Source organism: Trachurus japonicus, chromosome 22 (genome assembly GCF_045865225.1).
Source record: "Trachurus japonicus isolate A0001 chromosome 22, Traja_1.0".
In the NCBI taxonomy this organism is placed as follows: domain Eukaryota; kingdom Metazoa; phylum Chordata; class Actinopteri; order Carangiformes; family Carangidae; genus Trachurus; species Trachurus japonicus.
Window position 1 is genome coordinate 10,710,945 of NC_140928.1, and position 19,572 is coordinate 10,730,516.

At 41.2% G+C, this 19,572-nt stretch overlaps 3 protein-coding genes across 7 annotated transcripts in view; 2 read left to right on the plus strand and 1 right to left on the minus strand.

Annotated features, from left to right (window-relative positions):
• Window positions 1–1,248: 1,248 nt before the first annotated feature.
• Window positions 1,249–5,172, minus strand: ttc9 (tetratricopeptide repeat domain 9). The gene is made up of 3 exons (XM_085767623.1): window positions 4,500–5,172; window positions 3,864–4,046; window positions 1,249–2,142 (listed from the first exon to the last, which is right to left on the minus strand). The coding sequence occupies exons 1-3, from the start codon at window positions 4,999–5,001 to the stop codon at window positions 2,060–2,062; spliced, it is 768 nt and encodes a 255-aa protein (XP_085623749.1). The 5' UTR covers window positions 5,002–5,172; the 3' UTR covers window positions 1,249–2,059.
• Window positions 5,173–7,147: 1,975 nt separating this feature from the next.
• med6 (mediator complex subunit 6) lies at window positions 7,148–10,313 on the plus strand. The gene is made up of 8 exons (XM_085767517.1): window positions 7,148–7,229; window positions 7,966–8,125; window positions 8,354–8,445; window positions 8,618–8,700; window positions 8,786–8,894; window positions 8,986–9,101; window positions 9,238–9,265; window positions 9,590–10,313. Exons 1-8 carry the CDS (start codon window positions 7,208–7,210, stop codon window positions 9,718–9,720), a joined length of 741 nt encoding a protein of 246 aa, XP_085623643.1. The 5' UTR covers window positions 7,148–7,207; the 3' UTR covers window positions 9,721–10,313.
• Window positions 10,314–11,961: 1,648 nt separating this feature from the next.
• Window positions 11,962–19,572, plus strand: part of pcnx1 (pecanex 1) — a 33,621-nt gene continuing 26,010 nt past the window's right edge. For all 5 annotated transcript variants that reach the window (XM_085767660.1, XM_085767661.1, XM_085767662.1 and 2 more), the window contains exons 1-5: window positions 11,962–12,330; window positions 14,336–14,550; window positions 16,845–16,950; window positions 18,448–18,484; window positions 19,406–19,471. In XM_085767660.1, the coding sequence (XP_085623786.1) occupies window positions 12,178–12,330; window positions 14,336–14,550; window positions 16,845–16,950; window positions 18,448–18,484; window positions 19,406–19,471 (577 nt within the window). In that variant the 5' untranslated portion in view covers window positions 11,962–12,177. The remainder of the gene's footprint in view (window positions 12,331–14,335; window positions 14,551–16,844; window positions 16,951–18,447; window positions 18,485–19,405; window positions 19,472–19,572) is intronic.

The following is a 19,572-nucleotide window of genomic DNA, read 5'->3' on the forward strand; positions in this document are numbered from 1 at the left end:
TTAAAGTGATTAATTCACATTGGATTTACTGGAGACTTAATGGGATAGTTCACCCAAAATTCAAATTTCACTCATTTTATCTACTCACCCTCATGTCGCTTGTTTGTAGCAGAAGCTCCCAGTGTCGACACAGGCAGAGCAGTGAACAGACGCACTGGGAGCTTCCGCTACAAACAAGCTTAAAATATAGACTTATTTAATTTTTTTCGGAACAATTTCTCGTGTTGGGGCTTCAATACAAGAGGGACATTACAGACGAGCTGTGTGGAGGTATTTGGATGTTTTTTGGTGTGTCTTTTTGGACGAAGAAAAGTGAGCCCCGTTCACAACCGTCATATGGACATGCAGTGCTGCACGGAGCCTCGCTGTAACTCAGAGAAGGCATGGAGGACTCTGAAACTTCTCCCAACCCTTAGTCGACATGAGGGTGAGTAGATAATGAGTGAAATTTGAATTTTGGGTGAACTATCCCTTTTAACAGTTTGTGCCTAATGTTTACTAGCATTAGCATTTGGTTGATAAACCCAGTTTGTTTCCTCTCTGAGCAACTGGCTGACTGCAATCTCCGTTTCGACTCGGAGGCGGAGTTAAAAAATCAATTTTTAACAATGAGTGGACAATTTTTTATTTTTTTCCTAATTCAAATGGCTTGAATAGCCTTTGATGTAATTTTTTGTGACTATCTCGAGAAGAGCGGTAATTAGTAAAATTGTTTCATTTTTTAATCTTTCTAAGAATGAGAGAAACAAAATCATCGAAAATCACCAAATCAATGCTAATGTTTTTCCGTATGAGGCAAAAGTTTGCGAACAAATTCCCCATATGCACTAAAACCAAACGCCAGAACACAACAATCTGTCGGTGTGGTTGTTTCTACTGCCCCCAAGTGGCTGGGAAAAAAATCACTTATAGCAGCGTCAGTGTTTGCCCCCCATCCCCCACTTTCAAATAACTGCCTGTCATGTTTTTTTTTTCTGACTCATGACTGATACCATAATTTTCAGAAAAATTCTCCATGAACCAACATGTTATACCGAGGCCTCACCATGGCAACTTGCCATGCTTAGAAGGGGAAAAAAGCATGAAATCATTTCAATCAGCTTCGATTCACTGGTTTATTTACACATGTGCTTTCATCAGGATCCCTCCACAGTTGTGTGTAGCTTATGAGTTATATAGGGCAGATGGAAATTAAAAGTTGAAGGGAAATCCACTGCTGTAATACCACAGAAAATATTTCAATCAACTGACACATTTATTACGAATACCTTTACAATAAACATACAGTATTTGTTAGTACAGTAAATGCTGTGAATGAAGTGCTTCATTTTGGCATAAATAACCACAAGTAGCTTGCCTCTCCATAATATTTTCTTGTGATTTCTATAAAGTAGCCTATTTACATTTTTTTGTGATATGTCTCTTAAATTCATACTGCAATTAGCAACTGTGTGCTCTTGATGTCCTACCCTATGTATCTTAAATTAGAAACCCACTTAGTGAAAGCACCATTATTCAGGTATAGTTAAAAGTGTAGAAAAAAAAATCTTGATCTTTTGTTGTAATACCCAAAAATCAAAGGATGGTGACACAAGTGTAGGTGGTTGTTACTCACTTGCTCCGTGCCATTCAAAAGACATCTTGTGCGAGGGCAGGTGCTAAATTACAGTTACACTTGCCTGCAGTCATGCTGGATTCACTCTGCGGACCTTGTTGCTCCTGTCTCTATCACAAGTGTTGGCCTGTATGTGCAATGTTTGGACTGGCAGTGCATCAGTTTGTAATGGTTAAAACATACTTGGGATTGATTCATACTAGATAAATTTTTGGAGGTTTGGAGACAGAAACTCAATATCTGGTACATTTTTTAAAGAAGAAATGCTTCAAGCACACAACAGGGAAGCTCAATCACATAACTGGCAACCAGATGCTGTGCAAAGCAAAAGCAAACATAACATCGCTTCACACCACTGGGCCTCTGACTCGTGGTGTGTACGTTCTGGGTGGCACACAGTAGGGCTGATCTATGACGGATGAGAAGTCATCAGACAGTGAGTGCTTATGTCGCCTCTTTCTTTTCCCTTTGGGCATTCCGGCGAATCTTCATCTCTGTCAGCTGGATGTAGCGGATGACATTGGTGTCTGGGAAACAAAGACAGGAAAAGGCTGATTTATTTCCGGCTCAGGGAGGAAACGGAGCATAAATCTTCCACTAAAACTGAACAGAGTGTGACACTGTAAAGTGGCTAAAGGGATTAATTATTGGAAATATTTTCTCGGGGACTGAAATGAAAAAATAAACATGTTTTTACCACATGAAACAATATGCCACCTTTTTTTTTTTTTTTAGCTTATCCTGTTTGGTTTTGAAATGGTGTTACAGCGGTGTTTTTCAACCTTGGGGTTGGGACCCCACGTGGGGTCGGCTGGACTTCAAATGGGGTCGCCTGAAATGTCTAGTAATCGATAAAATATTTTTTTTAACCAATCACTATTCTCTTTAAAATTATGATTGAAAACACCACACCCAATCTTAAACAACTGTATCCTATACTTTCTCTTTCTTGAACATACATTGAATTCAAATAAAAGGCAGCATATGAAAATATCTGAGCTGGTACATCTTGATTGACGGCCGTGATCGTAGGGTCGCCAGAAATTTGTGATGTCAAAATGAGGTCAGGAGCCAAAAACGGTTGGGAACCACCGTCTTACAGGGTCAACACCGGGAAACTTTCAAGTTATCAATCAAAGATAAACAGATCTGCTATTGGACATTTATATAATTATTTGCATCCCAAACATTTATCTGATCAAAAGTGACACAATTAAAGTGACAACCATAATGTCATTGTGTCTTATTTCTATGATAACTCCACCTGCAGCAGAAAATAGTTTAGCAACCTTAGATGTTACAGCAGAAGACGACACCATAAAATGCAGTATGCAAGTCACTCTTTATATTTTGCATCATTTTTCTTTGAGTATCATTCCCCTCTGGTCCTGCAGTAGTCCCCTATGTTCCCCAGCACCACTCATTACCTGATTTTAACTCTCACCTGTGCGCCTGTTTCTAATCCCCCAGTTTGCTCCCCAGTATAGTATGCGCCTATATCTCTCTTACATGTCATGGTAGAAACAACACACCTGCACCTTTGCGATTCACTGAGCCGTTATATCCACTAAACTCCAGTGAGGCCAGCACTGCACATTCCCATGTATGAGAGTGGACTACGGTTGTAGTTTCATTGATCTTTCCTTTAATTAAAGCCACAGAAATGTGGCGCAGTTCATCCCCAAATCACTCATTTAGTCCAGACTGGAACTACTATTAGATGCGCTGTTGTGAAAATTGGTATTTGAACAGGCAAAATGTTTGTAAAATATCAAATCGATGAATTGGCATCAAATTTTCTCTGTACATTTATGGTTCTCAGATGATGTTTTCCTCTGAGTTGTTTTTTTTTTAATGCTGTAGCCTACCTCAGTTACGACTGGATGGATTACCATTCAATTTTGTCACCCGATAATGATTTCTAAAAATGTTGACACCTGATGCAGCCCCAGAGTCTCATAAATGTATTACTTTGAACACATATAGAGGCTGTTTTACCAATCAGTTAATATAGAAAGTTTCAGCAAGATGCATAAACAGACCAGATGTTTAAATGTAGGGTGGGCCCAGCTGTAGTTTACAGTCCTCGATATAGAGATCAAATCAGGAGCCCCCCTTCACTGGTACAGTTATATAGATGTGAGTGTTTGCTATTGAAGGAAACAATCAGTGCAGCTACAGTGAGGTCAAGATGAGGTCAGGATGATTTAGATACTGGAGCCGAGTGTCACAGTGCGTCAGTCCTGACCTGATGGTTCCTGTTTGTGTGACTCCTTCAGGTAGTACAGAGCCTTCTGGAAGTCACCTAGGTGGTAATAGGCCACTCCGGATCGGTAAAGAGCTTTGAAGTTCTTCCCCTCCTTGTGTAGCACTTTCAGGCAGTATTCTTTTACTCGCTCGTAGTTGACCAGCTCCATTTGTAAAAGACAGGCTGGAATAGAAGAGGGAAAAGACCAGAGAGAGGAAGACGTTAGTGATAACAACGAATGATCCCACGTTGAGATTTAATCATATAGCAGTGTGTGTATCCTTGCACCACACTTTAATTAACAATACAATGGACTAATTAATTTGCCAAGGGGTGAGTAAACACCAGCTACATAAAGTGAAAATCAAAGAAAGTGAGGGGGATAGTGGGGTAAGCCTGAGAATGACTCATACTCGATATGAATCATTCATGAGCTCTGGAGTATTCCCAGAATCTGTCCCCACTGAAAAGAGAGGTGTGTGTGTGTGTGTGTGTGTGTGTGTGTGTGTGTGTGTGTGTGTGTGTGTGTGTGTGTGTGTGTGTGTGTGTGTGTGTGTGTGTGTGTGTGTGTGTGCGTGTGTGTGCGTGTGTGTGCGTGTGTGTGTGTGTGTGTGTGTGTGTGTGTGTGTCGCTCACCGGCCAAGCTGTTGTAACACTCCAGCTCTGCATTCTCCATGGCCCCCTTCTGCTCATCTGTCAGTGTGCTGGACTTGCTGATGGTGGGCAGGAGGGGGGACGGGGGCTTGGAGCTGGTGTCCGGGTCTCCCAGCACCCTGCACAGCCCCTTGATCTCCAGCAGAGCGCGGTGATACTTGCCAATCGCCTCTCGGTACTTCTTATCCTTATAGCACTGGGTACCTTGGCACTTGAAGTCCAGCGCCCGCCTCACGACGTCGGCCGGCTCGTTGTGGGATGGTTGTTTCCACATCGACCCACCATGATGCCTCTGCTGCTGGAGCTGCTGCTGCTGTTGCTGCTGCTGCTGCTGGTATCTGGCATCTTTGGTCCGGCTGCTGCTGCTGCTGCTGTTGGGAGGCTGAGCGCACTGCTGGAGCTTCGGGGAGCCACCGCCGCTGTCGGTGAGGCTGCCTCTGCCGCCGTCCACCCTGCCTTCGTGCCCAGCCTTGATCACGCTCATTTTTTACGACGTTATTTAAAATTCTAGCTGCCCCGACGCCCGGCTCGAAATTAGCTGGGAAAACTGACGCTCCCTCACTGCATCCTCTCGGTCGTGTATAGTCGCGTCTTCAGCTCGCCAGTGTCGCAGCTACGTCCTCTCTGTGCGCAACCCTGCGCGATGCGCGCTCCTCAGTTGTAGCCTGTAGTAGCTGCACCCCCCACCCCCCTCCTCTCCTCCCGACGAGTCTATTGGTCGATGGATGCGGGGCCAGTGGTCCCTTGGAGGTCGCCCAGCAGGAAGAGGAGAGCTTTGATTTCATTATCTGCGTCTTTGGAGATAATGTCATCAATTTGTTTTCAAAATGGACACAGAGATATTAAATGGCCTACGATTTTCTTTGTTAATAATTTGGCTGGTATGGAAATTACAAACATCCACTTTTTTCTTCAATCCTGCCTCAACAGATAATAGGCCTATGTGTTCTTAGTTGACATCTGCAGACCGTGGTTTATTAAGCCAAACAAAAGAAGAGTGTAGGCTAATTAGCTACTGATAATAACCCATTCACGTTATTTGCCTCTATCTCCCTCAGCCATAAGAAAATGTTTTTATAATGTCATATTTCATCCTCCATAACAAAATCTGCTTTGGCTATTTTATAGTAAGAAGAGCTCTTCACGGCTGTGATATCAACCCCCTCCTTCCTCTGAAATATTCCTTTCAGTCTCCCTCTTATCACAGATTGCAGGAATGCATGCAACCACCTCTACCCAGATGAATCAGATAGCCCCGATCATCTGCCTATCTCTCTCCCAGACTGCTCGCTCACTGCGCAGCCACTCTGGACAGAGCCATGACAGGCGACAGTCTCTATAATGACAGGCTATGATGTCATTCAAACTGGATTTTCTACAGGATAATGGTGTTACAAGTCACTATTGCTTAGCCTCCATGCCAATGGATCTATTTGTCCTGATAGACTCACCGGCCAGTGCGCTCAGCTGTCCGGGTGTGTCTCTGGAATTTCAGCTCTCTGGAACAAATGCGGATCAAAAATAAAGACCATGAACTGTGACAGCTACGAAATATGACTGGTTGTTTTGTTTTTTTCATGGATGCTTGTTATGTCTTGCATCTCTGTTTGCTTTCTAGATGAAGAAAGATAGTCTTGCTGCAAAAAAACAAAAAACAATACATCTCTGATAAGCTACAATGAAATGGGCAGGAATTGCATTCAAACATTACCATAATTAAGAATTTTCATTTTCATTGTGATGTTTGCATTCTTCTATGCAAGTGCAGATGATGGGGTTAATCTTGTTTGGCTGGACTAGTGGACCACTGAGGGCAAGCAAGCACTAAATGAGAAATAATTACTATTTTTAATAGAGTCTCTCTTTCTATAGTAATAGGCTACCCCTAGTTAAACGAATAAATCCAAATAGGACTCGATTTAGGTATGCTTATTAAAGCAGAAGTGAGTGATATATTTGTGTTAATATAAGTCTTGAATAGTTATATCTTCCGACAGCAATCACTTACATAGAGTGTTTGGACTGAAACACGGGTCTGTCAGTCCCTCTGCTCTGCTCTGAGCCGAAGAGAAAACATTTATCGTATCCTACAGTTTTTATCCAATGAGGAGAGAGAACGGCATGCAGGGCTGTGTGTGCAGCCAAGGAACGCCGTGAATGTGGTGACGTAGGGACGAGGACTGTTATGGTGCGTTCAAGGAAACTCGTATTTTTCCGACCGTGAAGTGGTACCAGTTCGATCTGGTACGAGTTCACCGGTCGGAAGTTACGAGTGGCCGTTATAGTGACTTTCACCAGTAAAACAGGTCGGAAAAACATGAGTGGGTTGCCTGGAACGCTACAAAGTCGTAAGTTGTGACTTGAAGCTGTAATTTACGATTTCAAAAGCCTGCCTGGAACGCAGCATTAGCGAAAACGACCGGATCACTCACTTCTGCTTTAAGGCTACTATAAATTATCTACATGTTCTCTATCACCACTCCCACTATATATTATACAAAATAATATAGCTACAAGAGATAAGTTGGCTGGCATAGTGACAGTCATTTGTTTTATTAAGTGCTTTTATTGCACCTTTTTTATACACTTCATATCAATTAAACCAGTTAAACCAAAGCCTATCAGAACAACGTCATCAAACCTCGACTTACAGCACCTACGTCATCTTTGTGGGACGCTTTGTTGACATCATGTCGGCGGTGGATTTCAGAGGTAGCTAAATTAGTGTTTTATTATTTGTTAGAATGTTTTTTCATGTGCTATTTTGATGCAGATAACAAGTCAAAATTTAGCGTGTTGTAGTTAAAACCCTGTGAAAAGGCCGCTGTGTAAATTCGGTTTTCGCATCTAGCCTGAGTTAGTGTTAGCTAAGCTAGGCAGCTAACGCTAGCGACGATTAGCATAGTTTCTGTTTTGATAAAACATCCGATTCAGGTTGTGGTCAGTGACAGGCCCGGTTTTGGTACTTGCAAACTGTCAAATCCGATGGTTATCGAACAGTTATTGTTATTACAAAGTACACGCGGATAAATAACAACCACTTCTTATCTTTCCGTTTGAAACAGCCTTTGTTTATGTGGAGTCTAAAGCTAATAAAAGTGGAATGCGCAAAACAACAGTAAAGACAATAAATAAGTAAATACAGATCCATTGCAAGCTTTTATTTAACTTTTATTCTATCTAAAGCAACGCACACAACACACCCACCATTACACATAAACATATTAACGATATAAAAAAGAAAAGGAAGAGACTAAATAAAATATAAATAATCAAAAAGGGGGCAGATAAATGGTCTGAGTCCTCTTTAATAAATGAAAGAAGCTATAATTATAACAGCTGATCATCAAAACTAGAGTCTGTGAGTGTGTGTGATGACACTAAAGGTGAGCAGACTCCAGCCCAGTAGTACATTTCAGTGTGTTAACAGTTCTCGTTCAATTTGCAGACAACCTGCTCGGGATATCCTGGGTAGACAGCGGCTGGGTGCCGATTCTCAATCCTGGAAATGTGCTGGACTATTTCTCTGAGAGAAGCAACCCCTTCTATGACCGAACCTGTAATAATGAGGTGGTAAAGATGCAGCGGCTCACTCTGGAGCATCTCAAGTAAGTTCATCCTACACAGTTTGATTTTGGGTTACGTTATCAATAGGTGCAGACCGATCAAAATACGGATGAAACAGTGTCAGGAGGAAAAATCTAGGTGTATTCTGTGAATTGTCAGAAAATAGTCGATGTGTTTAAGATACAAATACATGTATGTATTATCTTTTTTTTTCCAACACAGATTTGTGAAATAAAAATCTAAAGTCACTGATTCTCTTGCTCTTTCAGTCAGATGGTGGGAGTGGAGTACATTCTTCTTCATGCTCAGGAGCCCATTCTTTACATAATCCGTAAACAACAGAGGCAGTCACCAACACAAGGTGAGCAGTGTGGTATCTGATTAAATTGTCAGTGAAAACTGGGGCATGCTGGTGAGTCAGTGGACAACCTACATTGCATCTATGTTTAATTATGACATATTTGATTTAAACGCACAAAGTCATGGATTTAAGGCTCTATTTAAAGATCTAATTTCCACCTCTGTTTTTCCAGTGGTCCCTTTGGCTGACTATTACATCATAGCAGGGGTGGTGTATCAGGCACCAGATCTGGGGACAGTTATCAGCTCCAGAGCGGTGAGGATTTATAATGTGATCATGCAAAATAGTGTGTGTGTGCAAGGTTTTTTACTGTGAGTGACATGAATCATGTCTGTTTTAGCTTTCTGCAGTTCATGGAATCCAGTCAGCGTTTGACGAGGCCATGTCATATTGCCGCTACCACCCATCCAAAGGATACTGGTGGCACTTCAAGGATCAGGAAGAGAGAGGTTAGCTTGACGGGTTCCAGTATGGTTAAATGTTAATTTAGAATATATGAAGTCCTGAAGAAAACTGGTCCCCTCCCTTCCTTCATTACAGAAAAAACCAAGCCCAAGTCAAAGAAGAAAGAGGAACCAAGTTCATTGTTTCAGAGGCAACGTGTGGACGCACTTCTTCTGGACCTCAGGTCAAAATTTCCACCAACGTTTTACCAGGTACATTTACACAACGCCAAAATGGCTATTCATGTTGTATCACTTTGTGTTGGTATTATGTTTTCCTAAAATAAAATTCAATTTATGATAATGTGATGGAATCCAAGTAATACAATTCTGTTTTCTGCTATTTCAGCCTAAGCCTGGTGAGAAGCCTATTCCAGGTATGATCTTTAATGCATTACATCATATTCACATATAAATAGTGGGAGGGTGTGGACATCTGCAGCTTGCTTAACACTGTAACAAATATAATGTAATAGGATATATCATCTCAAAACAACACAATAATGCAATCTGGCATCTACATGCAGACTCACAGCATGAGGCAAAACCAAGCAAAAATCATGCATACATTTGAATAATGACAACAGGATAAAAAATTAAGTAAAATGTTATGTAATAGTCAGGGTTAAATGGCGATACAAAAGCCCAATAACCACAAATTTCCATGAGCTTTCCCATCATTGTATGTTATTGTATTGCAGTGGAGGTGAAAAAGGAGCCCGAACCTCCCACGGAAACTGTAAAACAAGAGGAGAGGGAACCAGCCACAAAGTCCTCCGCCCCAGCTCCACCAAGCAAACCTCCTCCAGAGAAGAGAGCACGGCTACAGTGACAGCTGCACCACTCACACTCAGTAGAAGACGGAGCAATGCAGAGAAATGTCCAAAAGCACCAAGTGGAAATCTGTTCAAGACTGGGATAATTTGTGTTCCCCCTTCAAAACTGCAAGACGGTCTGCCACTCTGCTCAGTTGCTCAGTTTACAGGATGCTAAGAATGAGCTCGCACATAGAGTCAGTTGCTGGCCTCAGTGCCACGACTACATTTACACTGTAACCTGAGTCTTACACACTTGAAAGGTTTGGCATTGCAGACATTTCAAGCAACTGTACAACGAGTGGGGGTTAACTGTTTGATGTCAGCAGGCAGTTCACAATGTATGAGGGTTTGTGATAAGTTGACATCAGCATTGTTGCCGGCTTACTGTTGACATCATCATAATGTTTTTCTTTTTTAGTGACTTCAGAGGACAGTTTCACTCCTTGTCTGCCTCACAGGGGGATTTGTCATAATGTATGACCTCATCTGAAAAGCCAATATCTTCTTGACGCATAGACCTCTCTTTAATTACTGTTACTTACATCTTCCTTTAAAACAAACACTCTGCTTTCTTTTGTTTTTGTATTAAAATGTATAAAATACAATACTCTGATGTTTAATTGTCGAACTTCCAAGTGTTGCTTGATCAGTTTTTCCTGTGTTGTGAGGAAATGTATTGCAGCTCTGCCTCTGACCCACGATCAAGAACTAATTTCTCAAATGATTTATTTTTAAATAGGATAGCTTTTTCTTTTTTCTTAACAACAGTTAAAGGAAAAATTGCCTTTGTTTTAAATTACCCTCAAAGCAAAATGTATAAACCACATATCACTTGAGCCATTTGCAGTTAATGGGCAGAATAGAGGGGGGGTTCTAGATGCATCCAAGTACACTGTAAGTAAAGGAAAGAACAAGATGTATTCCCGACTGCTGCTCAGCTGTCACAATGATGCGCCCTTTACCCCTTTTTGTACATGATGTGGAAAAAAAACTACACAACTGCATTTAGATGCAATCCTAATCTAATACTTAACCTTGTACACAAGTACACATATCTGACATCTGAAGTTACTGCTTTATTGTAACATAACATTTAAAAACAGGTTTCTAATAATGTATCCATAAGTGGTTCCCCACTAAATGCAGTTTTTTGGAGGAGCTTTTTCCATGTTTAAGATATTTGTTATTTTCAGTTGCACTGAAGAGTGATTTGATTTTCAAATAAAAAGCATAGATTAGAGTAGAAATTAACATCATTTTTCGTCATTATCTTTGCAATTAGTAAACTCAGTCTTCTGTGTCTGTTAATGTGTTTACCTACTGAATGGGGGCTAACCCCTGACTAACAGCAGTTTAAAGATTTTACACTTGGTTTGTTTATTACCTTAAGGCAAAGGATGATTGCGAGTAGTTCCTTCATCACTTATGGTCTTAGTCATATTTAATGGACTTAATGAAAGTGGCAAATTAACTTACTTTTTTCAAAATGATTTATTGTGCAAGATGAGTGACTAGGGCAATAGAGACAAGAGTGGCAACAGTGTGTTTAGATACTAGATAGATAGATAGATAGATAGATAGATAGATAGATAGATAGATAGATAGATAGATAGATAGATAGATAACTGGGAAATTACAGTGCAGCAGCAGCATTACACAGACACACAGTGACAATAACAACATATAGTATAAGAATAAAGAATAAGATTATAAAAAAACAAACTATACATAATAAAATAGCAAAATATAAAGAACAAACTATACATAATAAAATAGCAAACAAAATAGAATGTAATGTACATATATGTACAATATAGTATAAAGGCAGAGGAAAGTGAAGAACAAGAGAAAGGATGAGAGAAAAAAAGCAAAGCAAAACAAAACAAAACAACTGTAAAATATGGAGCACACACAAATATTTCTTATTCTTTTCTTTGGGAGAGAGTTTCGTCAGCAGGTGTCGCCATTAGGTCATATTTGGCTCAACTGCCTAACAAGACGTGTAATAATTTCATGCATTTTTGCTCCCTGTCATCACTGTTGACTCATGTTCAGGTCAAACATGCTCCATCACGAAGGAAATAATTTGTATTGCCTTAAAGGCGGCGGGGGCAGTAAATCGGGTTGAAGCAAAGAAGTGTATAATAAATATTAATAGCATGTAGATGTATTTAGCGCCGACAGACAGCTGCTTCCATGGCTACAGCAGCACTCTACCCTGCCGAAGCCACGAAGAAGAAGTTGCTCCTCGCAGGGCGTGGTGGGATAGGAGTCTCCTCGGTGGAGGACTGAGAACAGTGCCCCAGCTGGCTGCTGTGCTGGCTAGCTGCAGAGAAGATGGCTGCAGAGGGGATTTTCAGGCCAGTGTCTGAAAACAGTCCACCGTTTGTCATGTTCCGCGACCACTAAAGCCAGCGTGTCACCCCGGTTGTTCCGTGGGTCGGATCCGTCGGAGGGGGATAGAAAACAACATGGGGTCGCAGACTCTACAGATCCTGAGGCAGGGGGTCTGGGCTTCAATCACAGGCGGATGGTACTACGACCCCGATCAGAATACATTCGTCAACGCTTTACATCTCTACATCTGGCTCTTTCTGCTATGTTTTCCCTTCACACTTTACATGGTGAGCGTTGCTGCTGCTGTTGTAATTATTTTTTTTAACCACCACTGTGTTGTTGTTGTTTTAAATCTCGATGTATTTGTCGTTAACTGCCGTTAAACTGTCGTTAACAACGTAAGTTACCGAACCAAGTGTCCGTTAGGTTAGCTGCTGCCACAAGATACTAACGGTCGGTCTCGGTCTATTATCTGGAGCAGAGACAATGTAACGTCTCTTTTAAAGTAACGGGAAAGCTTAACTGACCTCAAAATACCCTACAAACTATACATTGTTGCATTTATAAACGAATAAATGTTATTCGGGGCGATAACGTGAACAAGAATAACCTTAAAACGGCTCCCTTCAAGTCTACCATCCACCAACTAGATAGGACCATAATGCTCTTTTGTCTAAATTCATTGTTTATCACAGCGTCACAGTTAAAGATCCTACGGGATATTAACAGTCGACCCCACAGAACCAGGCTGTAATCAGTTAATTTAATTTCCCTCCCCTCGGTTATCTGCTTGTTTTCCTCCTGTCGGTTGTGATTTGCGGCATCACCAGTTTTCAGACGCTACCAGCTGTGACTGCAAGAGCTTGCACAGCTAACGTGTATGTAACAGCAGTCTGGCATTGTAATGTCCAAGAAACAGACTCAAATGACTGACTGGCTATTTGCTCAGTTCATTTCTCACAAGGGGTCTTTGTTTGTTTTTTAAAGGCTGTATTTACTTTTGCCCTCTAAAGGGTCTGTCTCTAAAAGGTCTACACACACACACACACACACACACACACACACACACACACACACACACACACACACCACAGACTGATTGTTAAATGATTTCCACACTTTATCGAGCTGTCTTTCTCAGATGGGCTGGGGAATCATATTAACAGTGTTTTTTTTTCAGATAGCCTACATGTCTGTGAATGTTATCATGTCAGGAAATGGCTGTTTGCTCAGCATACAAACTTCTATATTGAGAAGCTGATGTTTCATATCGGTTTGTGGTTTCCTTTCTATTCCTGGAGTGGAAATACATTGGTCAGGTCTGAGGTTTATTTTGAGCCACAGGTTAGAGTGGTGATGCAAACAGATGCAGTGTGTGTGTGTGTGTGTGTGTGTGTGTGTGTGTGTGTGTGTGTGTCGAGGGGGGGTTGTTTGAAGGACAACAGGGATGTAGGAGCCGGAGCTCAGACACCTTGTGGTGTTGATAACCTCCCCGCAGGCTGCTTCACTAAAAAGAGATGGTAAAAACCATAATTGAACCCATCAGTTATTTAAATCCTGCCGTATGCATTATAAGTAATTGGTGTAACAGGTGCTCTAATCTATTTTCAGCTGTGTCTGTGTGCAGTAGTTCACACGTTCAAGACCAGTTTCATTACTGATTAATCTTCTATTTATAAACAGTTGTCACATGTCTTGTTTTGTTTGACCAAAAGTCTAAAACTCCCGATAAAATGTATGATTTACAATCATATAATATGTCAAAGACAAGCAGAAAATCTTCTCTTTTTGGGGGCTAAAATCTGAAAGTAGGCTATATGGTTAGTTTCTCTACAATATTTGCTTAAATATGATTAATTGGCTATCATGATAGTGAAAACCCTACTTAACATGTTACCATTACTCTTTTGAGTGAAGTCCTTTAGATAGACATGATTAATCTACCTTCCTGTTGTTTTTAATGTCATTTTGGACAAAAACATCAGTAAATATAACACTGCGAGCCTTATTTATAATGAATTCCTTTTGTAATTCCTATTTTATTGTCTTTTTCAAGAGGAATGAAAAAAATCAAAGTTAAACTTTAGAGAGTAATGACAATAACATTACATTGCAATAACACCACTTAATCCTAGACGATGCACAAAGAAAGAAAAATTAATATAACATACAAGATGAAGATAAAGGGTAGACAAACAGCAATTCAGTAGAACAATAAAGCCACAAACCTGATCACTCTAAATTATGAAATATCCAATGTAAGTTAATTTCTTCTTCCTTCTCTAATCCCAGGCCCTGCCGCCAACCATGGTGATAGTGGGAATCTACTGTGGTGTAATTGCTGCCATGTTTCTGCTGCTGAAGACGGTGAATTACCGCCTCCACCATGCCCTGGATGAGGGGGAGGTGGTGGAGGACCAGGCCAAGGAGAGTCAGGGCACCAGAGGTGGCACTGAGGGGGCTAATGATGGACGTGTCACCCGTCTGGAGGACAGCAACGGCCCAGGGTAAGGTCACATCTCACACAGCGCTGGTTTGTATCTGTATTTGATATCTGGGAGATGTAGGACAAAGATGCTCCCTGAGTGTGACTAAGCTGCTGCTCAGATGATGAAGCAGACAAAGTGCTCTGTAAAGACTGTGTGGGAGTATTGTGTAGTAGGAAGAGGGCGTCATGCTTCCAAGTCAGTGATCACATGGAGCGTGGTTGTGGAGTGAATCGAGTCATTTAAATGTGATGTAATCTTGAGAGTTGTCTATCAGAGCTGAGGTCAAAGGTCTATGTACACACTGTAGTTACTCCCAGCAGCAGTAAAGATAGGGAAACCAACGTTACTTAGATTCTTTGCTACTTTTGACACAGAAGGAGGCATCGAATGTAACATGCATTTCACCACAGGGAAGATTACTTTCAAAGTAATCAGTTCTACACTGATTCAATTGTATATCATTTGACCACTCCATGTCTTGTGCTAAAGACTGTGTTGTTGTTGTTGTGTTTTTACGATTATGCCCTGCGGCGCTCTCTTGTAGGCAAACAAAAGCACTGTTTACATTCAATGTTTTTCCCCAGAACCACGCTGTGTATCCTTGAGGCCTAATGACTGTATTTCCTTTCCCATAAAACACTATGCTTCTCGGTGCGTCACCCCCAACACCCCTCCTCCCCCCACTTGTAGACCATTGATTTACTGTAGTGCAAAACCTCTTGGGTGGAGCAGAAACAAATAAAGTGCATCTCCCACGTGCTTGTACGCAATAACAAACAAGCTGGCGGCCACACACACAAACATCACTCACAGAAACATCACTCATAAGCTCCACATGATACCGTTTTAAGATTGTTTTCCTTTCACTTGTAGGTACACTCTCTCCCCGGGACACTGCAGGATTTTCATTCATTATCGCTGCGTCACACCATTTTAATGTACCACTCTGCTGCCGTGGTGCAGAAGCTGTGCGTCTTAAAGTCTGATGCCTGTGTAAACAATGATAATGAGAAGTACATGACAGGACTTCAACCATAGTTTTTTCTTTTATAGCGCAGATGACTCTTTATTTTTCTGGGACAATGCAAATGAATCGACTTTGACATCTTACATTGTCTGTCTAAATCTGTAAGGGGTTCTTACTGGCTAATTTTCAGTTGTAAAGATACATTTTAAAGTATTAATATCCTGATTTGATCTTGAAACCTATCGTTTTCTTAGTCAACAAAGATGCTATTAGTTCAATATGCGATCCATTTATTTTAAAAGACAAGTATGTTGACAGTGAAATATGGGCTAATTAATCCCTTAATTAGGGTAATGAATGCCCTCATTAGTGTGAGGGTAATGTTTAGTATGGCCAATGTTTTTGTAGGACTCAGTGGAGCTCTGGTGTCTTCTTGGTTGATTGAACAAAATCAATCAATGTGGAGTAATGAATCACTTTATCTAGATAATGTTATCAGTTACCATGAAATGACAAATACAAAAAAACACACTACAAAGCACTAGCCCAGCTTTAAATGTCAGTCATGTCCTCTTTGTAAAGAGAGGTTTTAGTTCTCATTCAGAAGAAACAAATGCCAGTGAGGTTGGTTCTGGCCTTTTACTGCCCATGACTCGAAGAGGTGACTCATATTCACATTCCAGAGGGAGTGCTTAGCAGGATGCTGAGAGAGGGGAAAGACAACAAGAAAAATGAAAGCTCCCGACCACAGGAGCAGTCGCAGTCGCAGCTTTGCCCACACATCTGGAGTTACATTCCAGGTTGTTTGAGTTTACAGTAAAGGAGACAAGCCGAACTCAAGTTGATGAAGGTGTTTTTTTGCGTCACCGCCCCACTTATTTTCCCCTCGCTGGTCCTTTTTCCAGTCTCCGTTCATCCATGCTACGTGCTGTAGTTCATTACTCGCAGTGTTTGTGTTGTGGTTTGACTCGATATGGAGCATTTTTGGCATATGGAAATGATTTATAGACAATCCCTGGCAAGTTATTTGTTTCGACATACCGACTGGTTAAACAAGCACGTCCGGGCTAAATATAGGCTTGGAGAAAACCTACAAGGATGTTTTCATCAGTTTCTGCTCCTTCGGCTGAGTTTTAAACCTCATCTAAAGGTTGGGAAGTAGAAGCCTGTTTAATAAAGTCATTAGAGTGAGTCGGTTAAACTGATTAAAGGGAAGCAGAATAGATAAATGACATCAATGTGAGCAGGATGAATGGCACATTTCTCCCTGTACTACAAGGGAGGGAGTGCACCGTTCCTGTACTGGTAATAATAAGTGTGTGCATGTGTCTGTGTGTCTGTGCAGGGACCCTGGAGGGGGTATAGAAATGGCGGATTTCATCAGGCAAGAGACTCCACCAGTGGACTGCAGTTCCAGGAACTCCTATATCGGGATGGAGTCTAACCAGCAGGTAAGCAGAGCACTGGTTTGCCGCATGTTGCATACCGCATGGGGCTGAATATAACATGACCCCGATTATATCACCCGCCCCCTCAGGCAAATGTACATAAATATAAATAGGTCAAACTAAAAATAACATTTTTCAAAAATAAAAGTACAGCAAACGTGCCAAACTATTAGCATACCAGCGTTTCTAATTCCATTTACTACTCTGGTCTTTCGTGCGTTAACCGGAGATTCAGATAAACAGAGCGGGCGGTGGGGGAGTGTTGACATTTATTTCGTGCCATGCTCAAAACATAATCTAATGTTCAGCTGTCCGTGTGCTGTTCAGTTTACTGTCAAACAGTACGTCTACACTAAAAATGACGTCCTGCAATCTTTCAGTTTGCACCTTGTCCGTTTGTCTCCCGAAACACTCTCTCTGTATAAAGGCACCCTGTGAGATTTCCATGGTAATAAACAAAAGTTCATGATTTGCATTCAGTGTTTTCTCACCAAACTGAACTGTGTGTACACTCTAACAGATGTGTCGAGTGCATTTCCTTCTTCCTCCAACCTTTGCAGCTGAAATGTTGGAACGCAGAATTGTTTACATCAGTGTTTATTAGCTGCCTCTCTTCTTCTTCTTCTTCTTCTTGACCTTTGTTGGCGCACAGCTGCATTTCCATCTGTTGAAATCTTTAATATAGAGCCAAAATGAACTGTCAATTAATTGATTAGTTGTTGAACAGAAGATTTATTGGCAGCAGTGTAAATTATAGATGAATCATTGATGTAATTTCTTCAGGGTCTGTAGTGTAGGGCTGTGTAAATAAAACTGACTTGACTATACTGCATACATATGATACTGCAAAGTAATGTGAGTGTTTCTACATTTATTAATCTTCCTACTGTCAAGCATCATGTCCTGAGTACTCTCCATGCATTCAAGTGTCATGTTGTGCTCTGTGTTTACTGTTACACATCTATCTGTGCACACACCTCGCTGAGAGAAATCTGACGATTTAAAAGTAAAAGTTTAAATTCATGTTTTGACTTTTATAAATGGTGGACTAGAGGAAGTAGTTGTGTGCGTGTGTTTTATCATTAGATGTGATCCTCGCACAGCATGCTGTCAGCGGATATCTTATTTAATATTCAAAGTTATTTTGCTGTTTTTATGCTGTGAGATATATTTAACCTCTGGATCCCCATGGGTGCTCTGTCTTTGTACTGCGTGTCCTTGAGTTGTTAATCAGCCAGCGTGCTCTGCTCAGCTGCCGTGCACAGAGAGAGAACGAAGGGGAAGCCAAAACTTTTTCTCTGTGATGACGGTGAAGAGGCGCCAACTGTTTGTAGTAAAACAAACGGTGCCTTCTTGTTGATCTTGTATTTTTAAACGATCACACACGTTGTCAGTTTGCCTTTTGTGAACGTTTTGCTCCAGAAATCAGCTTTTCATGTGTAGAACACGTTTTATTTCAAAGGATTAAAGTCTTGACTTGTCTCTTTATTCTGATTTCAGATCGCATCCACTCATGGAAGATCAACAGTTGCCAAAGGTAACTATGACTACCCACTACCTTGTCATGCATACTAAAATCATTTGCCTAATCAGTGTGGTATGTAACTCCTCACAGTTTAGGGTAAAAAGAACCATTACAGCCATATTAAATGTCTTCCCTTCAACCTCGTGATGCATTCTCTATTTTCGGAATCACCACATCTCTGACCATGATCACCCCAGCTGCCCAGGAGATGTAGTCTGACTCAGCATTACCATGACCTCAACAGTCACACCAAGACGAGGCAGCTCTAGACAGGCACTGCTGAGTGTGGAGAAAAAAAGTAACACGCTGTAAGATGAAGCATGGGACTCATTCTCCAGGAACTCCTTATTGGAAATACTGAGAAAAAGACAATAAATGATCTTGTAGCGTTGCTCTGGGTCCACCGTAGTTAGATGTTAAGAAGAGTGAGGCGGCTCTGTTGTCTGAATAATTCAGTGAGTCTGTTCACTGCCATTCTAATTAGCTGGCAGTTGTGATGACAGGAAATGGTCTGAAATGGGACGAGCGCTCTGCTGGGGTTTCGTTATTAAAAAAAAAAAAAATCTTCCTCCTGTCCCAGGTTCCATTCAGTCAGACTGTCTGTCACAAACTCCCGGAAAGTTTGACCACCCTTACAGACCTGCAGGAGTTGAGAAACGCTGACATCAGAGTCATATCTATGTTAAAAGGTTACCTCATGCAGCCATCAGCGCATTCAAGGAATCGATTCAAATAGCTCAAACCTCAATTGTCCATCCACTGGGTCCCGGTCCATATCTCAGATGTAGTATTTCTTAGAAGAAGCAGGAGTATCTATTTCTTTTTCCCCTGTAGAGGCCAGTTATGTGTGGCTGCTCGGGGCCAGTGCTTGTCAATGGATTAATAATTGATTCAACGTGTCATCTCTTAATTGCTTTCTTCCTATCTTTGCAGGAGATGGTGGAAAGACCTCAGACGACATCAGTTTGACTCTTGTAGAGAGCTGCAGTCATGATCATGGTAAACATGCATGGCATTCACATATAAGCCAAAGGGTTTTTTTGTTGTTGTTAGTGACTGTGACATTTCAGCACTGTCCTTACTGTTTGATTTCTTTGTGT

Excerpts from the sequence above, each read along its gene's own strand:
- ttc9 (XM_085767623.1), bottom strand. The coding sequence starts at position 5,001 with ATGAGCGTGATCAAGGCTGGGCACGAAGGCAGGGTGGACGGCGGCAGA. Across the intron at positions 4,047-4,499 it reads GTGTTACAACAGCTTGGCCG|CCTGTCTTTTACAAATGGAG; the intron begins GTGAGCGACACA and ends CTTCTATTCCAG. Across the intron at positions 2,143-3,863 it reads ACACAAACAGGAACCATCAG|ACACCAATGTCATCCGCTAC; the intron begins GTCAGGACTGAC and ends TTTGTTTCCCAG.
- med6 (XM_085767517.1), top strand. The coding sequence starts at position 7,208 with ATGTCGGCGGTGGATTTCAGAG. Across the intron at positions 8,701-8,785 it reads CAGTTATCAGCTCCAGAGCG|CTTTCTGCAGTTCATGGAAT; the intron begins GTGAGGATTTAT and ends TGTCTGTTTTAG. Across the intron at positions 8,895-8,985 it reads CAAGGATCAGGAAGAGAGAG|AAAAAACCAAGCCCAAGTCA; the intron begins GTTAGCTTGACG and ends CCTTCATTACAG.